We start from the raw sequence: 27204 nt of genomic DNA on the forward strand, positions 1-27204 counted from the left end.
AAATGCAGGGGAGGTGAGCGTTTTGTTCCTGTGAGTCAGATGTTTTATTACATTGTTACTGTTCTCCCCTAAAACATGTGATTGATACTTTCAAATAGGAAAAAAATCTAAAAGGACATGATGAACATGAAAATAAGAAAGAAGAACATGAAAATTCACCTCAGAATGTTTGGTCTTAATTTCAGCATAGCAACTCGCAGGGAACCAGAAAGGAACTTTCTGGCCTACAAACCTCCATCTCCAACATGGTTAAGATCAAGAATTCTTTTCATAGTAACTATTTCATCCAGCAAAGGGGATGTGGTGAGTCAGACTCATAAAGTCCAACAGACAATCCTATTCGTACAGCCATCGACATAAATTCTTAAAATCAAAGCCCAGCCTGAACTCAATATAGTAGCAATATAAGGGAGTCTGGATGCAAAAAAAGCTGTCTATTTCTATGTGAAATTTCCCAACTCTTCTCGGTGATTTAGAAGTTTACATTATTAAAGCAACACTTTAGTCCCAAAGGGTCACACGACTAGAAACTGTAATGTGATGTTTTGTACCAAAGCTCTCGTTTCCCCATCATCTCCAAGTAGCCTGTTTATGTTAATTGATTGCCCAAATTCAGTTGTAAGAAGCTTCCTTAATCTCTGAAGGGCCCACATTCTGTGACTGGCAGCTGAAATGAGAAGACAGAAAATGTCAGAGGATGACCGTTTTTCTCACGGAGTAAGACAGACCTGACAACAGAGGTGCCATTTACCTAAGGCGCTCAGCTGTGCGCACGCTGCCAGAGAGGCTGCAAGGCGGGGGATGATGCTTCTGCTTGAGGCAAGGTTGAGCCGGAAGTCCAGCAGACAGGTTACTAAGTCCATGGACGGACAGGAGAGGACGCAGCGATCAGAAAGGAGGTCCTTAGGGCCTGAAAAAAGAGCACTATAAATGTCCCCTTGCTGGACAGGGCGAGAGCTACCCCACAAGGAGACCTGGACAGATTCAACCAACAGTGAGTGAGTGGGCCTCATCCCCCTGGATGCCACGGTTAGAGGGGCGCCTGGGGTGCCGCCACTGTCTTGCACATAACTACACTCTGTACATTGACATTGTACCTGAAAACTCAAGTGGCTTCAGAGCTGCAACCAGCAGCAGCTGGGAAACTCTGGGTGCGGATGGAGGGCTAGCACCCAGCAGGCAGACAGCTGCAGCAGCTCACTGCAGTTCTCATCTCTGCCACGGTGGGGCCTGGGCAGTGCTGGCTCCCAGCACCACACGAGAAGGCAGACCACAAAGTACTAAGTGAAAACGACAGGCGTGTTTCCCTCGCGTGGGTCATCAAGCCTTGGTGACCATAAGCCTCCTCCTCACCTGCAGCTGGCATGATGGGGTAGACTGTGAAGCGCCAGCCCCATCCATTCACAGACCCGTCACTGATGAACTTCCACTTCAACTCATCCCCCGGGATGCGCAGCTCGCTGGACCAGTCAGACCACTCCCGGCCTGGTGGACAAAAGCACACTGGTGTTGGGTCCACCCATCATCAGATCAACATCAGCTTCTTTAGATACAAAGCAAAGTCATTCACGCCGTGTCTGAAGAATAGCTGGCTCCTCCAGCCCGCTCCCCATGTGCGTTCACACCATGCCCTTCAACTCACACTGTGGCAAGCAGTTGGGAAGTGGAGGGCAGGCAGGCACTGCTCCAACAGAGACACTCACACACAACCACGATGCTGTGTGAGAGGCCCGCAGAGACAGCCCATGCTCACACCCGGGGTCGGGGCCGCAGGGAGGTTTCTCGGGGAAGGTCTGATGTAATGGTTGTTACCCAGGCAACAAAGCAGAAAAGCCCCGGTCTTCCCCAAAGAGGGTGCAAATGCTCAAAGGCGCAGGGGACACCCCTGCGGCACAGGGGCAGCTCAGCAAGGAAGAGCCACCCTCAAGGGAGAGTGGAGCAGCCCAGCCAGAGCCCGGGGCCTGGCGTGCCATGGAGAGGAGCCGGAGAGACAGGCGTGGGGCGTGCCAGCCCAACCAGGCTTCTACTTGGAAGCGCCATCGGTCAGCGGCGTGGGAGTAGCCTGGACGGAATCTTGGTGGAAGCAGAGAAACCGGGGGGAACATCTCACAACAATACTGAAAACTACATCGACATTTGTCAAACTGCCAGAAAAAAACCCATGCTCATCTGTGACACCACTTCATCCAAAGTAACGTCTTGTGAGTAAAACTCTACTGGGTCACAGCCAGGCCCATCGTTTACATTCGGTCTGTGGCTGCCTTCGCTACAAAGGCAGAGGGGAGTAGTTATGTCAGGAAACGTCTGCTGACCCTTGCTCCAGGTGAAGGATAAAGAAGTCTGAAGAGATCTGCCCACGCGCGCGGGCACGCACGCACACACACACACACACCCACACACACCCCTGCACTGATGATTCTAAAAAGCCCAGTGAAGAGCATTTAACAAGCCCCTCGATAGAGTGATTTGCTCTTGCTCAGCCTCACGTTGAACATGAGGTTGCTCAACCTCCTGAAGCACGTCAGCAGAGCAGAGAGAGGCCCAAAGGAGACGTCTCTCGCCCACCCCAGTGCTGTCCACCACACGCGCAGAACACTTCCTCCGCGTGGAGCCCAAGTCCTCACTGCAATCAACTAAAAACCAAAAGCCTTTAAAGCCTTGTAGCATGTCAACATTTACCTGGCATGAGCCCAGCACTACCACACACCTTACAGCACCGTCTCCACTGTCTGGCTGAGACTGGGGCCCAGACGGCCTGTGCTCCCAACAAGGACCCGCGCTCACACTAGTCACCCAGTAATCCCACCCATCAGTGGTTAGGGGCAAACATCACTTGAATAATTATCTTACTGAAAGTACTGGGAAGAGGCAGATAAACCTACTGTATTTTGCAGCTGGATCACTTACGGTCCCTTCCTTAAGTCTTACATGAGAATGAAGCAGTAGTAATGTTCTGTTTAGTAATGCTAACGGTTCCGTTCTACAAAGCAAGCTCAACTCGCTTCCCACCTGACCGCACGGAGACAATCCTGTTGACTCCGTCCATGACTGTGAGAGGGTCGTGGCGCCTCTCTGTGGAGCACTGTCGGTCAAACTCCACCCTGAGTCCTTCTGCGCCTGGAGGACAAGTGAGCACAAAACACAAAGTAACAATTCCCACTCAACATACCACAGACAAGGCCAAAAGCCACACAGAAGCAGTGAGACTAAAATGATGTGTAACAGCTAATGAAAAGCAAAAACTCAGGAAGAACTAACCTCAAAAAATACGAACCTAAGACTGAGCACCCCTCTCTCCCACCCTGCCTCCCACAAAAGAATTCACCTGTGATGGAAACGCCTGAAGACATTCTCACTTGGCCAACTGGTTTTGTGGTCTCACTTCTGGGCACATTTTCATGCTGCAGCCCCAGCTGTGAGACCACGCTTTATTATCCTGCCCACCCCCATATTTAAAAAGCCATATAAAATCACATGCACCAAGCATTTAGCATTAGATCTAGAGTCTTCTCTGGGACAAATTAGCTTACAAAAGAATCAGTAAAGGGTAGGACTGGGTTATGATGGAGGGAAGAGGGTGGCAAAATAACTATAAAACCACTCAAAATGATAAGAAACAGTGATTCCAGGGCTCTTCAAATCAATTAACAGCAAGCAACAAATTGAGAAGTGATTATTAATGGAAAAACCTGCCAATCTTGGGTAGGGACAGTGAGAGACTGTGGTGTCCTCGCCTGGGGCTGTTCTACGCAAGCTGGGGCACAGCTCTACCAGGGTGGGACTCTATCTCCTGGGGCTTTATGCTCACTGTGTAGAGCAGGGGAAGTGCCCGGGCAGAGATTCTGGAAGTCAGAGAGTAGGGAGGGCAACTGAGGACACACAGAAAAGCTTGCATCTTTGCTGGCCTGGGGATGGGGGTGTGGCTGGGGGAGTGCCAGACCGGAGAACTAGCCAGAACTCTAACAGGAAGATCCTGGAAGTCAGAGAGCAAAGAAGGGCTCAATGAGGACGTCATGGAGGCCTGGATGACGCAAGGCACGTGTACTCAGGAAAACGGGAAGAGTCGGGCACACACACACGCACGGGGAAGACTGCCAAAACACTGACTTCCATGCCCTCCTTGCTCCCACCCACACAGAGATCCACCCACAGAAGGGAACTCAGCAGGCTTGAGTGCCAAACTAAGCAGACATAGAGCAAACCCTAGAAGTCAGGCTAGAAAACAAAAATCAAAATAGAAAAGTGAGCAGGGACGCCAGTGGATATGTAATGTGGGGGAGAGATTTCAGAGAGTAATTCCAGGCATGTTACAAAACAAACACACAAAACAACCAAAGAAACCCAGCGACAATTACAAATCTTAAAAAAAAAGTCAGAATCCAGGTGACACAATACAATCTAAAATGGCCAGTTTTCAATAAAAAATAATGGGATATGCAAAAACACTGAAAAGTGTGAGCCATACTCAGGAAGAAAATCAGGCAACAGAAACTGACCCTGATGGCCAGATGCTGAACTGAGTAGACATCAACTTCGAAGCAGCTGTAACAAATATGTTCAAAGAGTTCAAGAAAACCAGAGAAAACATGATCACAAAGGAAAATATGATAACAATGACTTGAAGCAAAAAGTACTAAAAGGAATTTTGAGGGTGGAAAAAGTACAATGACTGAAATGAAACATTCACCAGCTGGACAAAACAGCAGATTTGAAACGGCAGAAAAATAGAATCATTATACAATTTGAGGACTGTGTAATTTCTATTACTCTAACTGGAGAACAGAAGAAAAAAGATTGAAGATAAATAAAGTCTCATAAACCTGGGAGACAACATCAAGCATATAAACATATGCATAATGGGAATCCCACCCCCAAAAAAAAGAGAGAAGAGGGGAACAGGAGGCAGAAAAAGTACTTGAACAGAGATAGCCCCAAATCTCCAGTCTGATGAAAAACATTAATCCACAGTTCCAAAAATTAATAACCCCAAGTAGGAAAACACAAAGAGATCCACACCCACATGCATTATACTGAAACTGTTGAAAACTAAAGACAAGGAGAAAATCATGAAAGCAAGAGAAAAAAAGACACATAACATATAGGGGTACAAAATACAGTTAACCTTGACTTCTCGAGAAACAATGAACACAAGAAGCCAGTGGGATGACAAATTTAAAGTGATATGAGAGAAAAATGTCTATCAACTAAGAATTCTATCTCCAGCAAAACTATCCTTCAAAAGCGAAGGCAAAATAAAAACATTCCCAAATACACACATACTGAGAGACTCCATTGCCAGCAGACATGATTTAGAAAAACCACTTAAAGTATTTCAGGCTGAAATAAAATGATACTGGATAGTAACTTGAATCCACAGGAAGAAATAAAGAGCACTAAAAATGGGAAATACATGGATTGAGAAATAAGGTTTTTTTTCCCCTTTTCTTAATATTTTTACAAGGTGAAAGACTGTATAAAAGAGAGCTTAGGAAACTATAGTCCACGGGACAAATTTGTCCCACTCACCATTTTTACATAGCCTGTGAGCTAAGAACAGTCTGTACATTTTTTAATAGTTGGAAAAAAGTCAAAATAATATTTCATGACATATGAAAGTTGGCCAGTCCCTGGCACAATGCGATAATTATAAAATCACATATATATATTTGTAATACATATAGTTACAAATATGTTGCACAGGTCTGCAACATATACAGATACAGTATATACAACAATAACAGCAAAAATGAAGGAAGAGGAAATAGAACTATAACGAAGCAAAGTTGCTGCATTTTACCAGAACTAAAATATTAACCTGACGTAGACTGTGATAAATTAAAATATGCATTTTAATCCTCAGAGCAAACACCAATAAAGTGGTTTAAAATCAACAGGAATTTAAATGGTACACTAAAAAAAATTTTGTTTAACATAAAAGAAAGCACTGAAGGAGGAACAAAAAAAGACACAAGGCACAGAGAACACACACAGCAAAATGGCAGATGTAAATCCAACCACATTGTCTATAAGTAACTGTCTTCCTAATCCAGATGTAAATCCAACCACATCTATAATTACATTAGATATGAATGGCCTAAGCATCTCAATCAAAAGGCAAAGACTGTAAGGATGGTCCTTAAATATGTTCCAGGTTTAGGCCATTTGTCTTGCTTTGTACTTGCCATCTGCCTTTTCATACCCATGAAAAAGAAAACCGAAGCAAGGATGCAAACAAATACTACAAACTATAATGCAAAAAACTGTCTTTAAAGACAAGACCTGAAACTACATTTTAAAGGGGTACAATCCCTCATCTGAGAATATCACCTGTAACAACCAATATGAAAACATATTCTAGTAAAATTACAGAAAGAAAGCACAATTTATAAGGGGGAAAAATAGATGATCATTTTCCCACTTTCACAGGATAAAAACATATTTAAGGACCAGCAAACAAGATGACATGGAGGGGACAGGAGGGAGAGAGGAAGAGAATGTTGTTGGAGAGGTGAACAGGGCTCATGTAAACTTGCACAGGCCACCATCAAGGGTTCACATCCTATTTTAAGGTTACAGGGGTGTACTGGTGGGTTTGAAGCAGAGTACCAGTATGTTCTGACTCGTTTAAGAGAATCTCTCTAGATGTCACGTAAGGAGTTGATTCTGGGGGACACAGGAGGTGAGAAGTAGAAGCAGAACATGTATATTATACTAGTATATGACATCTAGTATAATAAACCAGGTGAGACTAGATGGTTGGACCCAGAATGATCTGGAGTTGGTGATAAACGACCTAATTTGGAATATATTTTTAAAGTAGAAATGATAGGACTTGCTGGTAGACTGGTTATGAAGTAAAGAGAGAAACAGAAAAGAGGAAGAGGGATACCAGATTTTTGTCTTAGGCAACTGCTGAGTGGAATTATCTTTTGTTTTGTAAATTTCTACTATGAAAGAGTAAGAGCTCAAAGTTAAGGAAGCTTTTCTGAATGCCATCTCATTCTAAAAGTTTAAGAAAACTAGTTTCACATAAAAATGATCAGGATAAAAGTATCAAGGTCAGAAATCCAAGAAAGAGGAGATATATGTATAGCTGATCCATTTTGCAGTACAGTAGAAACTAACACAATGCTGTAAAGCAAATACTCCAATAAAAATTAATTTAAAAAAAGTATCAAGATCAAATGCAATAAAAAATTAGTTATAAAAGAGAGAATAAGAACAGAATAACATTTTCCTACAGACAATGAAAGCAAGCCAGAAAGATGTGCCCACAAAACACATGAAAATTATAATCCATTATTTCAAACCAAGCTAAAAGAAATTAGGAAAATGATACAAGATATGAAAGAACAACATAAATTAGAATTAGGACAACCAAAACGCTAAATGAGAAAATTGAGTAAAGAATTTTTTTTTTAAATTCAGAAATGAAAATTAAACTAGAAAGAGCACAGGAGCAAATAAACACAACGAATAATGCTTTGAAACAAACAGAAGGACAAAAGGGAAAAAAAAGAGATAAAAGGCACTTGAGGGACTTCCCTGGTGGTGCAGTGGTTAAGAATCTGCCTGCCAATGCAGGGGGACACGGGTTCGAGCCCTGGTCCAGGAAGATCCCACATGCCGTGGAGCAACTAAGCCCGTGCACGACAACTACTGAGCCTGCACTCTAGAGCCCGCGAGCCACAACTACTGAGGCTGCGTGTTGCAACTATTGAAGCCCACCCACCTAGAGCCCATGCTCTACAACAAGAGAAGCCACCATAATGAGAAGGCTGTGCACCGCAACGAAGAGTAGCCCCCATTCTCCACAACTAGAGAAAGCCCGCGCGCATCAACAAAGACCCAATGCAGCCATAAATAAATTAATTAATTAAACTGTTCCTCCAAAACTGTTTAAAAAAAGAAAAAAGCACTTGAGAGGAAGTAGCCAACACTGACTCTAAAACAGCGGTCCCCAACCTTTTTGCACCAGGGACCAGTTTCGTGGAAGACAATTCTTCCACAGCCGGGGTTGGGGGTGATGGTTGCTAGCAGATGAAGCTTCGCTTGCTCACCCACCACTCACCTGCTGTGCCCAGTTCCTAACAGGCCTCATCCCGGGGGTTGGGGAACTCCCCCACCCCTGGCTCTAAAGGCATCCAACACAAGAAAACGACCACATATCCGTGAAAAAGAAAACTGAAGCTAGGATACAAACAAATACTACAAACTGTAATGCAAAAAATCTGTCTTGAAAGACAAGACCTGAAACTACATTTTAAAGGGGCACAACCCCTTATCTGAGAATATTGCCTTGTAACAACCAATATGAAAACATGTTCTAGTAAAATTATGGAAAGAAAGCACAATTTATAAGGGTGGGGGGGGGAATAGTTTAGCATTTTCCCACTTTCACAGGAGAAAAACATGCTATCCAAAAAAAGCTAACTTTCAAATTTGGGCACAAACTCTTAGAACAAGCTGACCTCGGTCGGGACTGCCGTCCTTTGAGCCCTGCTGAGGAACTGATGAGAGAATGAGCTTCAGACAATCACAATAAGGAAGGAGACAACTAAAACTAAATGCAAATTAAAAGGAAGGAAGTAGAGTATGTAACAGCTATTATGCTCTGGGATATATAGTATAATCATTAAAATAAAGTTACAACAACGAAGAGGGCAAGAAAGCAAGAAAAAAATTTTGTTAAATATTTTCAGTAACTATGTGCATGTTTGGTAGTATTAGAATTGTATCCTTAGTCTTTTGTGCATGTAATGTGGGATAAAGCAAATAAGTAATTATGAGATATTCTAATTCTATCATCCCATGTCTTAGAATCAGGATTTTGGGTATGGAACAAAAGAAACACTGACATAACAGAAGAGGTTAAGTAGAAACATTGTAGCTCTGAATTTGGCTCTATCATGTCATTATGAACTCAAAAGAAAGTCAGTCAGTCAGTCTGTCTGACTGTCCACTCATTAATCCTATCTCTGTCCACTGAAAAAATCTAGAAACAATGATAGCCCAGTGATCTGAAATGCTATCTCCATTAAAAGATACCAGGGCAGATTCCAGGTGGAGGGGAGAAACTACATGACAAGCCTAAAGCATCCTGTCATATCAGACTATATGCGAGTCACTGCAAGAGCCAAACTGAAGAGGTTCCCGATGTCTGGAGATGGGATAATTTGGGCTTCAGTAGGATAATAGTTCACAACGGATTAAAGCCCATCATAAATGTTTAAATCCATGAGTTCATAATGACATAAAAGAAAAAATAGGTAATTCCCTGGCTGTCCAGTGGTTAGGACTTGGCGCTTTCACTGCCGTGGGCCTGGGTTCAATCTCTGGTAGGGGAACTAAGATCCCATGAGCCGCGAGGCACAGCCAAGAAAAAATAACTGGTCACCTTGAAAGAATGATAGGTAACCAGTTCATTCTCTTGAAAATGTAAACAGAAGAAAAGAATCAAGCTTTTATCCTGCCTTTCTTACGCAAACAACCAACCAAAGGAGAGGAAATGTCCCTATATAGAGTATTCTAGCAAATAAATAAGAAAGCAATGGAACAATTAGAATAGCACCATTTTGCAACCTCCCATGGATTTAATGGCCTCAGGCAGTGAGCATCAGTAGTGGCTGCCATCACCAAAGGAGAGACAAGCAGATAGCAGGTGCTTCCAGATGCTGGATCACAAATACCAATGGTCCCGCCAAAGGCTGAACTAACTGGGCCTCTGAATCAGGGGAAATCTGCAGAAAGACAGGGTTGGGGAGCACGTGGAAGTGCAGCAGGAGTGTGCAGGTCAAAGGCCCAGGTTCCTCCATAGGTGAATTGTTGAGAAAAAAGGAAAAAACTATAGGTTAAAAGAAACTTAAAAGATGGAAATTATTAATTAAGAGAGTTAAGATGACAATGCACGCTTGGGTAACAGAAACTGTCCAGAAACACAAGCCAGGACGGTGTTACTTCAGGGGAGGACACAAGGACGGCTTCTGTGGACAGGCAAAAAAACTCTAGACCTGAGTTTTGGTGACTAAGGCATCCATCTAATAAGCATTAAGCTAAACATTTACTTTGCGTGGTTTTCTGTATCATGCTTTATTTTGGGGCGGGTGGGGGGGAGTCGTTTTTCTAGAAAAGGTGGGAAAAGTGATTCTAAAGCAATTCTGTAGCTTCTTTTCTATAAAACAATGACGGCTGCTTCTACGGATGCAGTTGCAGAAATGAAGCTGTTCTACAGGCAGGGATGCCCCATTTCCTCCCTGGGGCCAGCCTGGTATCTTCACTGTACCGCTATCTTCACTGTACCTGGTATCTTCACTGTACCACTGGAGGAAGTGTCATCAGTGTAGGGATGGCTACTCTCCACCACCACGGGCTGAGAGGACAGGCGGCCACTCTGTGAGTCTGTGGCTACATCCTCCAACTCGGTGACACAGAGCTCCAACAACATATCTGCCACCTGCGGGAGGAAGCGGGGTACAAAGCAGAAGGACGTCAGGATGCCCGCCCAATTCAGATCTTTCCGTACGGACGGCGGCAGAGTGGAGGCCTTGGGAGCTTGAGAAATCTAGTTCAAATTAGGGCTCGGTTTCCTCACCTATAAAATCAAGACAGCACAGAGCTCGCAGAGGCAGCAGCCAGGAGGTGGCTGACACACCCAAAACACCCCATACATGGCAACTGATGAAACGGAAATGCCTGTGATTACAACAGTTTCTCTTTACATCAAGACAAGATTACTTCTGCCCCAGTAACAAAACCATCAAGCAAAGGAGCAGAAGGTATAGAAAGGACCAAGGTCCTAGAAGGCACCTCCAGCAGGAGGCGGGCAGGAAGGAGAGGAACGACCAAGCTGCCCAGGCTGAACAGCAGCAGACAGCATCTGGAATGAGGGCTACAAATATGAAGACAACTGGGGGTGTCTCTTGACCCAAGACGTCTAGGGTCAGCCCCCACACCACATTCTCCCAACAATCCATAATGATCCAATTTCATTTGAAAATTTTAGTGATTCACACCATTTAAATGGTCAATACTGGTGATTATAAACTCCTTGACTGCTATTTTTAAAAACAAACAAGAATATGCTGTTACGGTAATAACATATTAACCTCCAAATATTTTTAATTTAGAGAAAAATAATGAAACTAGTCTCTATTCTGTACTTTTCAGAAATAAATGATTGTTTTTATCTATTTTTCCTCACACTTAGATAATAAACAGATTAGCTTAGCAAACAGCTTTGCTAATGACAAACTAAGATCACTGCCATTTAGGTGTTATCATTATAAATTCAAAAGTTTCTCTTTTTTTCTTAAAGAGTCCCAAATATCAGGTCAGTGTAGGACACAGGAGTAGCATCTTGCCACTGGCCAGGAAAGTTTGAAGACAATCCCCACCTTTGTCTCTGTCTCCCCTTGAATCTGAGACACTGACACCATCAAACTCCTAATGCACAGCCCACTAGGGCTCTTCTGGGCTTCAGAACCTTCCTCTGCAAAGCCAGTCAGTCCCCCAGGAGAGGCCAATAAGCTCTGAGGCTAGGGTGACAGAGCGGTCACAGCTGCGGTTCTGTCCTCAGACCACTCAGAGTCCACCACCATTTCTCCCACCCACCAGCAACCTGAGTGTCTTTGGGGCAGTAATGACCTCTGAGAGCCTCAGTGTGCTTATCTGTAAACAAAGGGAAAGCCTGTGCTCCGTACTGAGAGAACGCACCAAGAACCAGGCCTGGCAGGTATGTGTACAAGAAATGCTGGGTATTAGTACTTGAAATCCATGTTCTCATTCCATCCTTTCCTCTCACAAATACATTAAACTTGTGAAAACATTAATATTTTGCTTATGGCAATTCACCTTGATTTAATCTCTCAGAATTATGCCAAGTAACTTGCCTCAAAAAACTACAAAGTAGGAAACCTATAACTTTTAGTTCTTCCTGAACACAATTAAGAAATAACAAGCCCCTAAAATACCTACCAAACCATTTACTATGATTTCAAGACCACTTGACCATACTTAAGTACTTCATGGTTTTGGTGGTGGTGATATGGAACTTAGAGAAACACAGATGACGCATCTGCACAGGGCACATGGCATCAGACTCCCTGACCCAGCCAGTTCTGAAAAGGCAGAGCAAGGCTGCTGATAAATAAGGGTCCTTAAGGAAGCCCAAGGACTTCAGGACTAATCAATTCTACTTTTAAGATATATTGATATGATATTGACTTTACACCCTAGACTAGCCACATGTGGCTATTCAAATTTAAATTAAAGTTAAATAAAATGAAAACTTGAGTGCCTCAGGTGCACTAGCTACATTTCCAGTACTCAATAGCCACATATGGCTGGTGGCTACCATATTGGATGGCTCAGGTACAGAACATCACCATGGCAGAAAGTCCCACAGGACCCAGTGCTACCAAATATTAAAATCTATTTTAAATAGTTAATAGTTAAAATACTGCAGTATTGGAGCACAGAAACTAGATTAATGGAACAGAAAGAAGTCCATAAAAGTTTAGAATATGATAAAAGTGGTCTTCAAATCACTAGGGAAAAGATGGATTTATTCAATCAATGATGTTGGGGCAACATGTTCACCATCTAGGAAAAAGTAAAGTTGAATCCTGACTTTATCCCTGACATCACGATAAATCCCAGGTGGTTCAAAAAGGTAAATACAATAACAAATGAAAACGTAAAAATGATTAGAAGAGACTTGAGGGAGTTTTTTAAACAATGTCATGCTGGTAGCATATTTTCGGTATAATACAAAATCCAGAAGCCATAAATGAAAAAACTGGCAGATTTGACTTCATAAAAACTAGAAATTTCTAAATTCTAAAATTCTAAAATATCAAAATTACGTCAAAAGGCAAACTGGGGAGCAACTGCAGCACAGACGACGGAGAAGGGACTCATCTTCAGCAGGAGCCCTTCAAGCACGAGACAGCATCAGTACCTCCAGCCCGCCCACCCGCCTGCAACTCACCTGTGGGTAGGCGGCGCCCATGCCAGACAGCACAGCCGAAAGCACGTCCCTGCCCTTGTCCCCCGCCCGGCCGCACACAGACAGCTTGAGCAGGTCCACCATGACGCGCGTGTCGTCCACAACCAACAGGCTGGTGAACTCATCCAAGGACTGAAGTTCTGGGCCTGATGCTTTATTTTGGCTTTCAACATCCTAAAAAGTCAAACAATTAAAATGAGGAATGATATGTTAAGAGATAAACAGTCATAAACTCAAAGGATACATGATTACCAATAATGAATAAGGGACTTTTTGAGACATTTAAGACCGTGAAATACTAGATTAAGAAATGACAAGCCCCTAAAATCTCCACCACCCCGCACTACGCTTTCAAGATCAATGACCTATTTTACAAATTACCAACAGCTGTCAAAAGGAATGCCTAAACTATAAAGAAATGACAACTTATACTGTGACCAAGTTCATAACAGAGGTACGTTACAAGGGGAGACTTGGAATGAAATCACACCATGTAAAATTAGAGTATGTTTGGGAGTCTTCTATCAACTAAATTTGTACACTATGCTTTTACATATTTTGTCTAGATCCTCTCCATAATTCTTTCTTAGAATCTTATTTAATGGACTTATTGGCATGTAACACATTGTCCATAATCTCTTGCTCCTTAGGTTCTTTTAAAAAGAAAATATACAAAGTAACAAGTCTTCTCAATATTCCCCTTGTACTTCCCATTCACAGTATGTCAGTTAAAACAAACCACACCTGTGATCATTTGCCTCTCTTTCCACATCAGCAGAGGAAAGGAGACGCTTGTTTGCCTGCGGCGCCATCGCTGACACCCCCAACCCCCCATGAGGGTGGGGGCAGCCTGCCGCCCAGCACACAGGAGCCTCCTGGAGGCTGGCGGTGGGTCCCGCTCACAGAGAGGAGCAGGGAGCCGTCCCTCCTGGAGGCTGGTGGTGGGTCCCGCTCACAGAGAGGAGCAGGGAGCCGTCCCTCCTGGAGGCTGGCGGTGGGTCCCGCTCACAGAGCGGAGCAGGGAGCCGTCAGAGCCGGGAGATGCCACAGCTTCTGAGCATCGCCGAGACCTGTGCTGAACCGGGGAGCAGCCGGGCCCTTCCCGCTCCCCAAGCAGAGTCCAGCTCTCCAGGGGAAGAACAAGGCGCCACAAGTGCCTCTTCTCTTCTCTCTTGCTTTCTGGATTTCAGTGAAACCAGTGCCAATGCTTTTCAGAAACAAATGAGCCAGGGGAAGCACAAGCCCCACTTAGGAACCTTAAGGGGAATGTGACATATCCAATGAGCAAAGTCCATCAATGCTCAAGTTGGCCCTGGAAGCCATAGCTCTCTCGGGCAGGAGCACGGTTTCTCCCTTTAAAGAAACAGACCCTGCTCCTACCTCCGAATGAAGACTCAGGGAACCAGTAAGTGAAATTCATCAGAAATGATGACATTCCAGAATCTCACTCACTGAAGACCAGCAAAAGCATTCAGTGGAATATATTAATCATATATAACATCTTTGGTCTTATTTGAAGCAGTATCAAACATTTTTTTGGTGGGAGTGTTTAAAAAAAAAATAGAGGACAAGTCCAAAGGAAGTGCTAAAAAAATAAAATCACTAGCTGCCTATCCTTGAATAAGCCCAAAACTAACGTGGAAATTACTTTGCCATTATTTATGAATCAAACCAAAACTGAAATGATAGGAATTAAGGGCTATACTCTGGATAATGCCTATGTCTCATAAATAAATTGGTAAGAAAGAAATTATACCATCCCTCTTCTAGCTAAAAGCAAAAATTTTGCATAATTCAGATTAATTTCTGCATTAAACCCTCACCCTAGGAGACTGCCAAATATGAGAAGTTGAGTCCAGACACCTAGTTTATAAATAGCAATTTCCTCATCACCACAGATGGTTATGACGATTTTCCACAGGATGTATTTTCATCAGCAGTAAGAGCGTAATATAAATCCAGAGTTCCAGATGTAACTGACAACAACGTGTGTCTGTTCCCAGGGTGGGCCGGCAGGGAAGACGGTGGGAGCAAGCGTGACAGCCTGGCGTGGGGACACCCGGCGGGCTCGGGAGGGCATCCACGTCGGGCCGCCGCGTGGCAGAGCCAAGGGGAAGACGTCACTGCTCTGGGCCAGCGGCATTGGGTGCAGGGGTGGGGGAGGTCACAGGTCAAGCAGGGTGAGAGGCTATCCCTGCCAAGGGCAGGCTGGTTCTGAGTGCCAGAAGCTGTGCAGGCGACGGAGGGTGTCCGTGTGGGAGAGGAACGACAGCGAAAATAGGAGGGTAGCTACCTAAGGGGAAGTTATTAAACGGTCACTCACAGAAGCCAGGATTCTCGCTTTCAGAGAGGAGAGTTTTCAATACAGAAAGGGAGAAAAGTAGAATGAATCCTGTGCAGTTATTAGAATTGACTGTATTGCTGCGGTTTCACTATATGTAGATATATAACAAAATAAATATTAATGTGTATAACTTATTGCATGGACGCGCACACGCACACGCATGCACACACGCTTATTTCCTAGCTCTGCCCAGTAAGAGCGGTTGTGAAGAGCAGCCCCCCCAACGGCAATGAGCGCATGAAGGTCCAGATCTTGGCTTCTAAGTACCATTCTCCACTAAAAAGAACCAAGACCTCTTGGAGAAACATCTGATTTCTGTGCTAGAATATAAAACATCTTGTTGAACCTAGAATTTTGTGTTGTGCCAGGAAACAAGGAAATAAAAGAGCAATCAGAACATGTTAGAACAGAGAAAATTCTACCAAATATTTAAAGAATTAACCCCAAACCTTCACAAACCCTTCTAAAAAACAGAAGAGGAAGGAACACAGCCCAACTCATTCCAGGAGACCAGTATTATGCTTTAACCCAAATCAGGAGAAGATATAGGTGCAAAACAGCAAAGCAATCCAACAACATATAAAAGGATTATATACCTAAAATATAGAAAGAGAGCAAGAACAAACCCTGTGGTGTTGGACTGAAAACTAAAGTACTGGTTTGAACCACTCATGGTTTTCATTATATAGATAAGATGCCAAAGGAGAAATAAATGCTTGTGGGTGTGTGTGTCTGTTTGCTGAGCGGGCCTAAACCAAGGACACCCAGTAGCAATCAGCTTTCCAAGCTCCCAGATCTTGTTTCTAAATTCTCTGATCCACTAAAAGGAACCAGCGCTCCCTGGAGAAATGGCTGATTCCAGGGCGAGGGCAGGGTAGGTGAAAGATAAGGTTAGAACACTCTATTGTGCTAGAAAGTAAGGAAGTGCTTAAAGAATTATGGAGACACATCAGAAGGACAAACCAGCTGAAAAGGGCTCCCAATGGCCAAGTCTGGGGCAATTTGGGTGTCAAATGATGTATGTCATTATTTGAGTAAAACGGATCCCATGAATCTGTACCAAGAGACAGACAGACAGATGAGATGAGAAAGGAAAGTTCTCCCTTACAGAAGAACAGCAACAGTGATATTCCAAAAGGAATGATGAAATTTGAAAAATCACCACAACTACCACAGTAATAATGGATCCAGCTAGAATCATCAAGATACTAAAAACTGGTAGGTGAAAATATGACAAGGGATAAGGTAGTAACATAGTCTCAAAGTTATCTCCCCATGAATACTTATTAACACACTTTTATTAACTTCCAATAGAGAAATCTGGCAGATACTTTTAACAAAATAGTAAGAATTAACATCACCTGTAATGCAGCAAATTAACAATACACACATCCCAATGGGATGCACTGAAAAGAACCCTGCATCATTCCTGTGGTGTTTCTGACAAAAACAGGAACTGAAGGACTGTCCCATATTGAAGACCAAAGAAACAACACTCAACCCTGGGCTGGGTCCTAGACCTATAAAGGATACTACTGGGACAATGAGCAAAATCTGAATAGGTCTATGGACAGAAAGTAATCCTGGATCAATGGTAATGTCCTGATACTCAGGAAATATGCACTGAAACATTAAGAAGACTTGGGGATTGTGCCCTACAGCGCTCCCGCCAATGGTTTAGAAACACTAACAACTGGAGAACCTAGGTAGATAGTACCTAGGAGTATACCAAATAGTACACAGGCGTATACCATGTTCTATTTCTATGAACTACTTCTGCAACTTGTGCGTACATTTAAGATTATTTCAAAATAAAATGTTAAAGAAGAAAGCCCCTTGACCTCTTTGGTTTTGGTCATGGTTTCTGCAATGATGCTGGCAGCTCCTGGGTCATCTGTTACGGGGATAAATGGCCGAGAAGAAGCTGAGGAAGCAGACGGGGTCACTGCGGAGGGGGTCACGGCATCCTCAGAAGAGACAATCTAAAATGAAGAAGAAAAGGAGAAACTTGGCAACATGGCACACTTCCCATCCAACTCCATAAGTCTTACCCCTTGGGCCATCTGGAATATACCAGATTTTACAGAGGTAACAAGGCACTTACACCACCAGCTACCACCTCCAGTGGGGTCTGGGACAGCCCTGCAAAATCAAGCGTATTTATATTCCCAGGAGAACCTACTAATAGTCACAATGGGTCACATGAAAACAACTAAAATGAGCTCCTATCTCTTCAAGTTGGATTTTTCCCCAAAATAAGTTACAAAAATCTTTAGCTTTTGGAGCTTTCAGGTTCCAGAACTTCAGATAAACAACTGTGCACTTGCATTTAGCAACTTTTTAAAAGAATAATCTGTTTCCATCTACACACGAAAAAGGCTCTTTTTTTTAAATATTTAATTATTTGGCTGCGCCGGGACTTAGCGGCAGCACGCGGGATCTTCGTCGCCGCATGCAGGATGTTTTTAGTTGCGGCAGGCGGGTTGTGGCATGCAAGCTCTTAGTTGCAGCATGCATGTGGGATCTAGTTCCCCGACCAGGGCCCCCCGCATTGGGAGCATGGAGTCTTAGCCACTGGACCACCAGGGAAGTCCCAAGGCTCCTTTTGCAAATAGAATATTTTCTAATTCAAGCCCAAAATGCCTATGGCAGTAGGCACAAAAACACTCTGAATTAAGTGAAAGAATGACTTATACTTTACTAGATACAAATTAGCTACCTCTTCCTTTCTGATCAAATATTGCTTTATTGCTTTACCATTTATTTTTACCTCTCCTCTCTTTTCTTGCCATGGATTTGGACTCAGTCTGTCTTCAATATCAACAGCCAGCACACACTCCTCTCCATTCATGGGACTGGCCATGGCAGACACGTCAGAAGGGGGTGCTGAGGAAGAGAACGAGGGACACTCCACCGGGGCAACCATGCCAGCTGGCATCAGGGCCCCGACCACGGCGTCTCTGTCAGGAGAGAAAGCCAGACCTGCAGTGAGCTGCCATTCACCTCTGCAGGACGGAAGAGTCAGGGGGCAGGACAAGTGCTTAATGAAGGACCCCCTCATTTTTATAGGATAAGTATAGAAAGAGTTTTAGAAAAATACTGAATGTTATTACTATCCATCGGCTAAAAGCTAAAATATTTACTCCTGATCTTATTTATTGAATGACCACAGTGATGACAGGTGAAAAACTGCCAACATAAAAATCAGCCTCTGTATTTCCCTGAGAAATCTTCTTGGTTTGTTCAAGCCTGAGGGTAATTTTGTGTTTACTGAAGGCCAAATACCAAGGATGCCTCACACAAGACACCAAGGACTAAATGTCCTCTCAACGACTAAGTCAGCCTTTGGTCTAAACTAATGTTCCTGTTTAAGTATTAATTTCTATTCATCAGATCCATAACCATGATACACTGATGGATGGGGCACTTATCCAGGTTGTGAGAAAACAGCAGCAAAACGGTAGAAAAGACAGCACTACCAAAACTGCCTTATCAAAAGTGAAGGAGATGACAAATGTCTTAAACATTACTGTATATTAGTAACAACTGATTCTTCCTCTCATCCCCCAAAATATGTTTAAAGTTTATTGGCCATAAGGAATAATGAAAATGTTCTTTAACTTGATTTTCTAATTCATATTTCAACCTCCATTAAAGAAAGCACAGATACCATCATTCAACATCAAAGGGTGTATGACCCAGAACTCACAGTATTTAAAGACAATATACACAACATTTTCCATCAAAAAACTACAAAAACCCAAAGCTTACATAGTTGTGGGATTTCAAAAGTTAGCAAACGAGCCTACCTGGCATACATGATTTGCAGTGCTGTAAGTATATGAGATAAGGCCTGCTGTTTGGCCAGATTTCCATCTAATGACAGGAGAATCTTGGCAAGAGAGGGGCGATTTGGTTTAGAATTATTGGCACCACTGATTTTATTACTGGCAGCAGAAGAGTCAGCATCAGAAGGCACACCTGAGAAAGGAAAATAAAATTTGGGTTCAATTTTTAAGATCACAGTTTGCTCTATTTCTATAATTTGACATTTCAAGTTTAGTTCCGAGACACACTGCAATCTGCATTTTGCTATTTCACCGATTAAATACTAGTTTCATTAATGGTCTTTCAGAGTTTAAAAAAAATTATCTATACTTATCTAAAGAAGCTATTTTCAGGAAAGGTTCACCGTAACTGCAAACAGATATAAATACTTTTGCAAAATACACTTACAACAGTTTACGGTATACACACGTAAGCTGTGAAAATACTACGATAACTATCTGTATTTACTTATCATTGAAATGTAAAACAAAAAATAATCCAAAACAATGGTGAGAAGACAAGATGTTCACCATATACAGTCTTAGTGGACACATGTTCCAGCTCACTGCCCTGAGAGTTCCCAGGCCTCAGCAGAGGGAGAGAACCAGGTGGAGCTCAGTGGTCTCTGTGAGCAGAGGAGGTAGAGCTCAGAGCCAGGGAGTCCAACGTGGCCAAAGTTCACAGGACAGGACGAAAGGAGAAAGTTGCCCAGAGGGTGCCCTGGAGATATGCAGGTGTTCTCACTCACCCAGCTAAGGATGCAGCAGAAGCTGATGGGTGCCTACATAAAAGGGCACTGCCCAAAGCCAAAGAAAGAACTGCATGAAAGGAATGGAGACCCAGCACAGAGGCTGGGAGAAAATGGAGGGCCCAGCCAGTGCCTGCTCCCATCCGCCAGATGGGAAGACCTCATAATTCACAAGACACTGAGTAGAATACTCAGTGGGGGAATAATTAGCCCCAGACTAATATCAGGTCTGAATCCACTTAACAAATCCAAAACCAAGACCCAAAAGGATCAAACTGTTTGAGAGTAACTTAACTGTATCTAAGCTCAAGAAGATTTATACACACACAAAAATCCCCAGCAACATTCAGGTTAAAATTCACAATGTACGGCATCCAACTAAAAGTTACCCAGTGGGCAGAAAGGCAGGAAAATACCACTCAATTCAGAAATAAGAAGAAAAATCAATTGAGGTAAACAATCCAGAACTGACACAGATATTACAATCAGCAGACAGGTTAAAACACTTATTATATCTGTATTCCATATGTTCAAAAGAGAACCAGAGACATGAAAGATATAAAAATGCCCAAATCAAATTTCAAGAGAGGTAGCTAGGATGTCTGAGATTTAGACAGTTTGGTAACATTAACAGCACATTAGAAAATGAAGAAAAGACAAGTGAATTTGGAGACATAGCAATAGAAGTTATCCAAAATGAAACACAGAAAAGGAAGTTAAAAAATGAACAATGTCATTTATCTGTGGAACAACTTCAAGAGACCTAATATACATAGAACTAAACCTCCTAAAGAGGAGAAAGAAAGGTACAGGAAAGAAATTTTTTGTGAAGAATAGTAAATGAAAATTTTCCAAATTTGTTGAAAATTAGAAACCCAAAGATCCAAGAAGCACATGAACCATGAAGATAAAAACCATGGAAATAAAGAGAAAATCCTAAAAGTAGTCTGAGATAAAAGACATGTTATGTACAGAAAAACAAAGATAAGAATGACGGCAAATTCTCAATGAAAACAATGTCAACCTAAAATTTTATACCCAGCTAAAATATATTGCAAACATGAAGCAAAATAATGACTAGCTCAGACATAAAATGCTGAAAGGAGGAACCCCAGACCTGAGCTACAAGACATAAAAAAGTAAGTCCTTCAAGCAGAAGGAAAATGGTGCCAGATGGAAATATGGATCTCCACAAAGGAATGAAGAACACCAGAAATGGTAATTACATGAGTAAATATAGAGATATTCTTTTCTTTTTAATTTATTTAAATAGATAACCTAATGTTTAAAGAAAATTAATTTTAACAACTGTCACATTTACAACATACAAAGAAATGTATAACAACAACAGCACAAAGGCTAGGAGGGAAGAAATAGAGATATACTGTTGTATAATTTGTATACTATACATGAAAGTGTAGAATCACCTGAAGGTAGACTATGATAAATTAAGGGTGTATAATATATATCCTAAAGCAATCACTAAAATAACATAATAAGTTAGAGCTCAAAGAAAACAAAGGAGAGAAAATAAAATCATAAAGAACAATTAATTCAAAGAAAGGCAAAAAAAAGAGAAGAGAAAGAACAATGAACAGCTAGGACTAATAGAAAACAAATAGCAGGATATTGACTGAAAATAGATACATTAATAACCACATTAACTGTAAGTGAAATGAACACCCCAATTAGAGACTGTCAGAGAAAAAATTAAAAAGCTAAATCCAACTATATGTTTCGTATAAGGAAGCGTCTTTTAGTAGGTTAAAAGTAAAAGAATGGAAAAGATATACCACAGTTTGCCATGGTATATGGAATACCATAGTTTAAATACTATACAGCATTGGTCAAAAGAAAGCTAGAGTCACTATATTCATATCAGACAAATCTGACTTTAAAGCAAGAATTTCAAAGCAAAGGGATAAAGAGGGTAATCTGTTATAATGATAGCAGAATCAATGAATCAAGGAGAGAAAAATAAATGTCCACATTAGAAAAGTAGGAAGATCCTAAGCTTCTTAGAAGAAAAGAATTAATAAAGATAGAGCAGAGATCAGTGAAATAGAGAACAGAAAAACAATGAAGAAAAATCAAGGAAACCATAAGCTTGTTCTTTGAAAAAACTTAATAAAACTGATAAACCTCTAGGAAAGAGAAGATACAATTACCAATATAAGGAATGAGTAATGACATCACTACAGAGTCTACAAATGTTAAAAGAAAAATAAGCAAATATTGAGACCAACTTTATGCCAGTAAGTTCAACTTCCATCAAAGACACAAATCTTACTAGGAAAAAAAAAAAACAGATAACGCTGAATCTATTAAAGGAATTAAATTTGTGGTTAAAAAGCATAAAGAAACTGCACAAAGAACTCTAGGCCCAGATGGCTTCACTGGTGAATTCTACTGAAAGAATACCAATTCTACACAAAATAAAAAGGAAAACTGAAAAGAAGGGAACACTTACCACTTCATTCTATAAGGCCGGACAGAGATACTAATAGAAAATTACAGACCAATATCGATCATGAACAAAGAGGTAACAGTTCTTAACCTTTTTTTTGGCAACTTGAATACAACAAGGTACAAAAAGAATAATCCACAGGTCAAAAACAAAGCTGAAAAGAAATTTTTAAAATATATAAAACTGGGCTGTCATGGCGGGCTTGCTGAAGAAGACCACTGGCCTTGTGGGACTGTGGGTATGTAAGAGTCCACACAAGAGGCTAAAAATATTGTATACAAAGATTCCTGATGTTCTTGGACAAATCCCTAAAAATGTACCATATAAAAGGTATATAGAACAGATTACAAATGAGAAGCGGCATATGGTTAAAGTGGAACCAGATGTTAAAAAATTAAAAGAGCAACTTCAGGGTGGCCAAATAGAAGAGGAGATTCTTTAGGCTGAAAATGAACTAAGTCTGGTGAGAAAAATGGTGGAATGGAAACCATGGGGAGTCTTCAGTGGAAAAGCCTCTGGCCAACCAATGGAAATGGCTAATATAAACATCATTAAATGACTTGTGTTTTCATGGGAAACTGATATAATTAAATATTCTGTTATATTAAAAATGTTTCCATATTCATCTTATAATCAAGAAAACTGACACAAAACATACTGAGGAGACTTGTTAAAATTGATGATTATGGTAATAGGGACTTGTGTGTGAATCAATTCTTGATTTGCAGAACATTCATTCAAATTATTTCCAACATGATATTTTTTAAAAAAACAAAGAGGTTGTGGGAAGATCTGAAAGTTAATTGGAAAAATTCCTATAGATTTTCAACACAGGGACCATATTTGAAAGGTGAAGTATTTTTAGTAGTATCTTCAACACATCATTTAATTTTTTTCATTCTGAAAAAACAGAAAAGGTACTTAATTATTATTTAAACAAATTTATAGGTCACTGTTTGACGTGAAGTAGTAAGAAAAAACCATCAAATTAGAATTTGTTGTATACTTGAGAAAACTGAGTCAGTATTTGAAAGATTTTTATTTATAGTGGTAGTTGGAAAAATTTTCCTTTTGTCTCATTTAAGGAAGTTAGCTTTCTGGCCCTTTGCCTTTACTTTTCTAGATCAACCAAAGTACATCAGGATACAGAGAGAATTTCTATAAAAGAAGAAACACTAAGAGTTCCTAAAGTTTATCCAACATATAGATAGGCTTATATTCAAAACATTTAGCTGTATGGTTATAACTTCAAAGTGGAATCACTAAGTGGTTTTCACTAATTTCCAATATGAGTGCAGCCTGGGTTTCAGAAGATAAATGCTGTTCAAAGAATGAAGCAGTTTGGCAAGTTTAAGGTTAAACAAAAATAAAATTACTTTCCATATGTCCTTAAAATACATATATATAAGTGAATGAAAATGAAAATACAACATATCAAAATTTGAGAGCTGTAGCTAAAGCAGTGCTGAGAGGCAAATTTATAGTACTAAAAGTTTACAATAGACAAGAGAAAAAGTCTCAAATCAATGATCTAAGCTCTCACCTCAAGAAACTAGAAAAAGAATAGAAAATAAACACAAAGCAAGCATAAAGATGAGAACAGAAACCAATAAAACTGAAAACCGATAAACAACAGAAAATCAAAGAAATGAAGAGTAGCAAAACCAAGTGGGGTTTATTCAATATGGAAGACTGACTCAAAAACCTTAATATGAATATTCGTAGCAGGTTTTACTTGTAATAACCCCAAAATGAAATAATCCAAATGTCCTTAAAAAGATCAACTGTATTTCTACACACTAGCAAGAATCAACTTGAATATTTCTAGATAATAGCAAGGAACAAAAGAAATTATTAAAACACCATTAATAACAGGATGAACAATATGAAATATTTAGGGATAAATATGACAGAAGATATACAAGACCTGTGCACTGAAAGATCTAAACAAATGGAGAGAAATACTACATTCAAGGGTTGGTAGATTCAATACTGTGAAGCAAGTCCCAAATTGATCTATAGTCAGTGCAATCAAATTCCCAAGTAGGCTATTTTATAAAAATTGAAAAGCTGATTCTAAAAGTTATATGGAGGGGCTTCCCTGGTGGCACAGTGGTTAAGAATCCGTCTGCCAATGCAGGGGACACGGGTTTGAGCCCTGGTCCGGGAAGATCCCACATGCCGTGGAGCAACTAAGCCCATGTGCCACAGCTACTGAGCCTGTGCTCTAGAGCCCGCGAGCCACAACTACTGAGCCCACATGCCACAACTACTGAAGCCCACACACCTGGAGCCCACGCCCCGCAGCACGAGTGGCCACCGCAATGGGAGGCCCGTGCACTGCAACGAAGAGTAGCCCCCCCTCGCCGCAACTAGAGAAAGCCCACGTGCAGCAACAGAGACCCAATTCAGCGAAAAATAAATAAATAAAATTTTAAAAAATAAAAGTTATACGGAAATGCAAAGGGTCTAGAATACCCAAAACATATTTGAAAAAGAACAAAGCTAAAGGATTACCAAAGCTTTAATTCATTCTTTTATAAAGCTACAGTAATCAAGACAATGTGGTATTTGCATCAAAATACAAAAATAAATCAACCAAACAGAACTGAGAATCCAGAAATAGATCCACACATACATAAACAACTGATTTTTGACACAAGTGCAAATTCTTTCAATCAAGAAAGGATACTTCTTTTTGACAAATGCAACTGAAACAACTGGATATCCATATACCAAACATAAATAAATAAATAAATTTATTTATTTCAATCCATACCTCACACCATATATGAAATTTAACTCAAGATCAAGCATACACCTAAATACCTAAAACTATAGAACTTTTATAAGAAAACACAGGAAAAGAATCTTTATGATCTTGAGTCAGGCAAAGGCTGTTTAAATACAACACTCAAATAAAAGATAAAAATGGATAAACTGGACTTCATCAAAATTAGAAATTTTTTGCTCTTTAAAATTCACCTAAGAGAATGAAGAAACAAGCTACATTGGGAGAAAATATGTGCAAATCATATATCTGATGAAAGACTTGTACCCAGAATACATAAAAAGTGTTCAAAACTCAATAATAAGAAAACAAACAACCTAGGTTTAAATACAGGCAAAAGATTTGAATAGACACTTAAAACATATTTGCGTGGTAAATAAGCAAGACGCTCAACATCATTAGTCATTAGGGAAATGCAAAGCAAAACCACAATGAGATACCACTACACATCTACAAGAATGGCTAAAATTAAAGACTGACCACACCAAGTACAGACACAAATATGGAGGAGCTAGAGCTTTAGAACAAACACTTTGCAAAACAGTTTGCAGTTCTTAAGAAGATAAACCTACATCTACCAAGAATTCCTCTCCTAGGTATTACCCTAGAAAAATGCAAGCGTATGTCCATATAAAGACCTGTACACAAAGGTTCACAGCAATTTTATCTGTATAGCCAAAATTTGTGGCTGTGGTTCAGAATGCAGTTAGCCCAGTGCCACAACCCCTAATCTGGTAGCGACACCACACATTCTATCGATGGCGTTGCTGTAGCATACAGAGGGGCTCAAATAAAACACAAATCTGTGTTACCTAAATAGGAAGCACCTAAAGGGTCTCTTGCGGTCTGGAAGAGGACGGGCTCGTGGACAGACGGTGTTGCCACGTCGACGGTTGTCCATGCCACGCTGTGGGAAGACCCACAAGCCACTCGCGTGATCTTCTGGCCTTCTAAGCCTTGCACAAGTGTGGGCTTTCTATTAACCGTGGTCGTGCCATTGCCCTGTTGGCCGTGGTCATTGTCACCCCAAGCATACACCTGTTAAGGGGGAAAAAAACAGAATTTTTCAACATTTCAGAACATTTGCTCTAAATTTACTTCAAAATTCTTGCCAATGACTACAGACGGGTATTTACTTAATATCAACCCAATGAATTCATCTATTTTGTTCTGTTACAGGAAGCAGGGAAGTTCTCCTCTTCAACTAAATATAGTAACTTATCTTTTCCTTCATTTTGCAAAGAAAAATGATCAAAAAAATATGCTCACTTTTCAAGGAATTTACTTCTTGGCTTTACAGAATTAGAAAGTATAATTCATTTTTAATTCATTTTGATTAAAGTACAGTGTGCTGATGTGTTGTCATAAGTGAATATCAAAGTATATCATCTATGAGCCTGTCATGGGATGGCCTCTCATGGTGGAAGAACGAGTAACACTTGTCAAGGATAACTTTATTTCTGAAATGAAGTACATATATCTCCCCATCAGGCATTAGAGTGGGAAACCGCATGGCTTTATAGCCTGCGTCAGTCAGCAGCTCTTTCCCGGGTATGCTCACCCATGCTAACAGTTAGGCAGATATACACAGGAACACAACGGACAAAGCCCACCCTCCTGGTGCCCCAGTACTGAGACTCATGTCGTTTCATCACATTACACTACAGACATAAGGACCTCTAACAGGCTCGCTTACCTGCCCCGCGTCAGTGACCGCCAGGCAGTGCAGGGCCCCGACAGCCACATGCACAATCTTCTTCCCTCTCAGTCCTTCCACGACCTGCGGTTTCCGCACATGCACATCAGAGCCGTGGCCCAGCCTGAAGTAGTCCCCCTTCCCCCTGCAAGGAGGTCAAGAGTGAGCATTTTAATACATGATTATGGTGCTGGCAATGCCCCACAGAAAAACACTCACTGTCACAGTGCTAGAGCCAGCTCAATGATAACATCATACACAGTGCCCAAGGTCTTTGAAATTACTGTTATTATTATATTGTTCTAAAATCATATACCATTAATT

General features: G+C 41.2%; 1 protein-coding gene and 1 pseudogene across 6 annotated transcripts in view; one reads left to right on the forward strand and one right to left on the reverse strand.

Annotated features, from left to right (window-relative positions):
- The window catches only part of HERC2 (HECT and RLD domain containing E3 ubiquitin protein ligase 2), a 217936-nt gene that overhangs the window by 34533 nt on the left and 156199 nt on the right, over positions 1 to 27204 (reverse strand). For all 6 annotated transcript variants that reach the window (XM_059927751.1, XM_059927750.1, XM_059927749.1 and 3 more), the window contains 11 exons: positions 26881 to 27025; positions 25997 to 26222; positions 19160 to 19331; positions 18121 to 18310; positions 17192 to 17332; positions 12989 to 13180; positions 10300 to 10453; positions 3010 to 3117; positions 1354 to 1485; positions 752 to 910; positions 552 to 667 (listed from right to left, as the gene is read on the reverse strand). In XM_059927751.1, the coding sequence (XP_059783734.1) occupies positions 552 to 667; positions 752 to 910; positions 1354 to 1485; positions 3010 to 3117; positions 10300 to 10453; positions 12989 to 13180; positions 17192 to 17332; positions 18121 to 18310; positions 19160 to 19331; positions 25997 to 26222; positions 26881 to 27025 (1735 nt within the window). The remainder of the gene's footprint in view (positions 1 to 551; positions 668 to 751; positions 911 to 1353; positions 1486 to 3009; positions 3118 to 10299; positions 10454 to 12988; positions 13181 to 17191; positions 17333 to 18120; positions 18311 to 19159; positions 19332 to 25996; positions 26223 to 26880; positions 27026 to 27204) is intronic.
- LOC132368463 (NADH dehydrogenase [ubiquinone] 1 alpha subcomplex subunit 5-like) lies at positions 22587 to 22938 on the forward strand (annotated as a pseudogene).

The sequence above is a fragment of the Balaenoptera ricei genome, chromosome 7 (genome assembly GCF_028023285.1).
Source record: "Balaenoptera ricei isolate mBalRic1 chromosome 7, mBalRic1.hap2, whole genome shotgun sequence".
Classification (NCBI taxonomy): domain Eukaryota; kingdom Metazoa; phylum Chordata; class Mammalia; order Artiodactyla; family Balaenopteridae; genus Balaenoptera; species Balaenoptera ricei.